Source organism: Ictalurus furcatus, chromosome 22 (genome assembly GCF_023375685.1).
Source record: "Ictalurus furcatus strain D&B chromosome 22, Billie_1.0, whole genome shotgun sequence".
Taxonomy (NCBI): Eukaryota; Metazoa; Chordata; class Actinopteri; order Siluriformes; family Ictaluridae; genus Ictalurus; species Ictalurus furcatus.
The window spans coordinates 6,400,392-6,404,024 of NC_071276.1; the positions used below are offsets into that span (position 1 = coordinate 6,400,392).

General features: G+C 39.1%; 1 protein-coding gene across 3 annotated transcripts; it reads left to right on the forward strand.

The window, feature by feature from the left end:
- Nucleotides 1–379: 379 nt before the first annotated feature.
- zgc:153044 (uncharacterized protein LOC751678 homolog) lies at nucleotides 380–3,109 on the forward strand. Of its 3 annotated transcripts, XM_053610802.1 has the most exons (4): nucleotides 380–519; nucleotides 849–941; nucleotides 1,634–1,706; nucleotides 1,785–3,109. In XM_053610802.1, exons 2-4 carry the CDS (start codon nucleotides 939–941, stop codon nucleotides 2,345–2,347), a joined length of 639 nt encoding a protein of 212 aa, XP_053466777.1. In that variant the 5' UTR covers nucleotides 380–519; nucleotides 849–938; the 3' UTR covers nucleotides 2,348–3,109. The 3 variants fall into 3 exon arrangements, with proteins under 3 accessions (XP_053466777.1, XP_053466776.1, XP_053466778.1); XM_053610801.1 differs by having other exon boundaries at nucleotides 380–941; XM_053610803.1 differs by lacking the exon at nucleotides 849–941.
- The last annotated feature ends 524 nt before the right edge of the window (nucleotides 3,110–3,633 follow it).

Consider the following 3,633-nt stretch of genomic DNA (forward strand, 5'->3'; position numbering starts at 1 on the left):
ATTTTTTGTAAATGTATGGTGTAAAGGCTTAAATGCATTAAACACTAAGCCCAATCTGCAACAGTCCTGCTTTAATCCCAATTATAAACCACTGTGTTTAATGCAAGCACTTTAACACAAAACAAAATGTACACATGTTTATGAATGAACATTAAAAAAAATTAAACTACAAAAAAATAAAATAAAAATAAAATACTAGGGAAAGAAATGAGATTACTGAAGATGAAAGAATGAATGCATTTCAGAAACATTCATTACAAATGAACAGCCTCCATATTAGTTTCAGCAAAATAAAGATAGGTGACTCAGTTTTTTAAAATTTTTTATTTAGAATTTAGAACTTCGAATGTATTGCGTTACAATAGCAAGAAACCCTATATAACAGCAGACTTGTCTAACTACAACAGCTGCTGATCTGCTTCATTTACATCTCGAACTTTCACTGTACGCAGTCGCGCAGGAAAACTGGACGGAACATCTGTTCGGAGCAGGAGAAACGGAGCCTACTTTCGGTGACAGGTACGTGGACTCCACACGCGACTACGTGAGCAGGGGAGATATTAGAAACAGATACAGGAGACAAGTATATGACTGTGTGTACAACTAAATACAGAAATGAAATAGGAAAAAAAAATAAATTTGTTTTTTAATATCATTTCCTAAAGTATAAAATTGTAATGCTAACGATTATCAGCTGGATACGGTATTCCCCTCATAACACTGACTACGTTTACATGGACAGCAGTAATCTAATTATTGACCTTATTCTAAGACAATATTCTGATTAAGGTGTTTACATGAGTTGCTTTTAGAATATTCCTTTCATGTCCCTGTTTTACATGTTATAGAACACAGATCGATTAACGGCACACATCATTACGTCACCGAGCCACGCCGTCCGACAAATTTCACGTATCAACATACAGTTGGTCTTCGTTATGGTACCGTATACAGTTTCGGGCATTTCAATTTTAATTTTTTATGAACGCTTGAAGTGCAGTTAATTATTTGTCATGCTGTACGTGCAAATAGACGACTGCTTGTAGCCGTGGGCTGCGTCCCAAACCGCATCTGTAATACCGTCTGTAATACACGTCGATAATGTGACTAAAACAGGAGTACTCCACATCTTAATTCGATTTGTGTTTACTTCGAGTATAACTTTAATCAGATTAATGTAATAAAAAATTGCTGTTTACATGGTAGTTTCTTAATAAGAGTATTGTCTTAATCGGGTTAATATTGGATTATTGTTGTCCATGTAAACGTACTGACTGACTTCATGTACACACAGGCAGACACACGAACACACAGGCACACACACACAGCAGGCTGCTACACTAAATGTTTTGGGCATTGACATAGTTATAGGTAGGCTATCTATAGTCTATATTGGTTCAATAGGCGGGGGTAATGCTGTCCAGAAGAGTGCCTCTGTAGGTGTATAAAGTTAGCCCACCCCCCAAATTAGATGTAGATTTTGCACTGTACAGCTCTGCTCTAAACGCGTGCTATGGTTTATGGCTCTTTTGAGTCCGTTTACATTTCCAAGGCAGTCACGTGGCCGCAGGCGTCATTGGTCACGTGTTTATGGCAGAAGGAATCAAACACTCAAAGTAAGTTGTATTTTTAGACACACACCTCGGAGAGCCCAGTGTCAAGGGTGACGTCACAAGAGCGTACTGTCTCTCACAAAACATCATTAGGTAAGCGATTATTTGTTGTATTATTTCGATTGTGCAAACTCGCTTTTCCGGGTCCAACCATTCTTATTTGTTCTCTAGTGAAACGCCTAATGAACACACCATGTCGGATCCCTGCACCTCGACTGGCTGGTGCAGGTCAGATAACCGACTACCTTTACATCAGCAGCGGCAAGACGGCCAAAGATAGCTCGGTTTTAACTCGCCTCAAAATCAACTGCATCATTAACGCTACACATGAGATGGACGCGATGTGCATTCCTTCTGTTGAATATCTTCATGTGCCTGTCGCTGACTCTCCTTCAGCTCAACTCCAAGAATATTTTGACACCGTCGCAGACAAAATACACGCGGTTAGTGCGCAGCGCGGTCGAGTGTTAGTACACTGCTGTGCAGGCGTGAGCCGTTCCGCGACGCTTTGTCTCGCCTACCTCCTGAAATATCGCGATATGTCGCTGATGGACGCGCACGCGCTGGTCAGGGCCTGCAGGCCAATCATTCGACCTAACGGCGGTTTCTGGAAACAGCTGATTGATTACGAGCTCAATTTACGTGGAACGAATTCTGTAAGGATGGTGGCTTCACCCTTGGGGCAAATTCCAGACGTGTATGAGAAGAACACTAGAAATTTTATACCACTTTAAAACTGGCATAGCCTCTAAATGGCACCTGTTGAAATGAGTGTCACACCTCAGTGTGAAACAGGATAATGCAGCCTGTTTTATATCTAGATCACCTCAACATTTTATGCAATTTAGTGATGTTTTACAAAAAAAAATAGTCGATATGAAAATGCATTCATTCATTCCTATTCAGTAATCTCCTTTCTTTCTCTAGTGTTTTAAATGACCATTCCCTAGTCTTTGGTAAATTACTGATTTACCAAAGGATGGCAGATGTGAATCATCACAATGTTCGCCTGGTTTAACTTGTATTTCATGTATGCTTTTATGTAATTTATGTATGTAACATATTTTCTGCCATATATTCCCTGAAACAGTTGAAAAACATAGATGTTTTCAAATTCAGCTACTGTTTGTTGTCCTTTGTGTCTGAAGTACTTGCGATATTAAAGGTGAGGTCAGGGATTCAAAAGTAAGCATTATAATGTTATTTGGCAATGTTTTCATATTCCAGCAACTGTTCAGAGGGGATTACAAATCGTCTAAGAATAGACAATCTCTTGGGTCCATTCCAGAAAGCATCCATTGAAAGTTATCTTGATAACCTCTTCAGTGTATATATGCATATCCAGTTATATATAAATTTGTCTTTTTCCCTTCTGGTTTTCTTTAATGCACATTGAATGTTGTAGCCTTTTTCAGATGGTGAATATCTTGGATAAGGTTATTGGACATGTAATTTTGTTTTTTATTTAATAAAATTAAATAAAGTATTTAAGTCTCAAAACTGCATAATTGATCAGTATTCACACACACACACTACACATTTTTCAGAGCGCACGCTACATATGTTAACAAGGTACACCTGTGTTTACTTTAAATCCACTGGTGTCCAATTGTATAAATATCTCTGGCTTTAGGAGGTCTCATAGCTAAAACGGCAGATCAGATCAATCCAGCTGTCATGAAGACCAAAGAACTGTGCATGAAGCTTAAAGATGAAGTTGTTAGGAGGCAAAGATAGAGAAGGTTATTAAATCATTGCCAGTGTTTGAACCTTTGAGCACTGTGAAAGCCATTACAACAAAGTGGGGAAAAATATGGCACAACCCAGTCACCACTATGATCAGGCCAAACTGAAAGCTTGGAAGAAGGGCAATTGTCAGATAAGTGTCCAAGAGTCCAACACTGAAGGCATTACAGATCTCACTGGCTGAAACAGTAGAACCTGTGCAGACCTCAAAAACATCAGCTCTATTCGGATCTGTCCTCTATGGAACAGTGGCCACGGAAGCCACTTCTGAGAA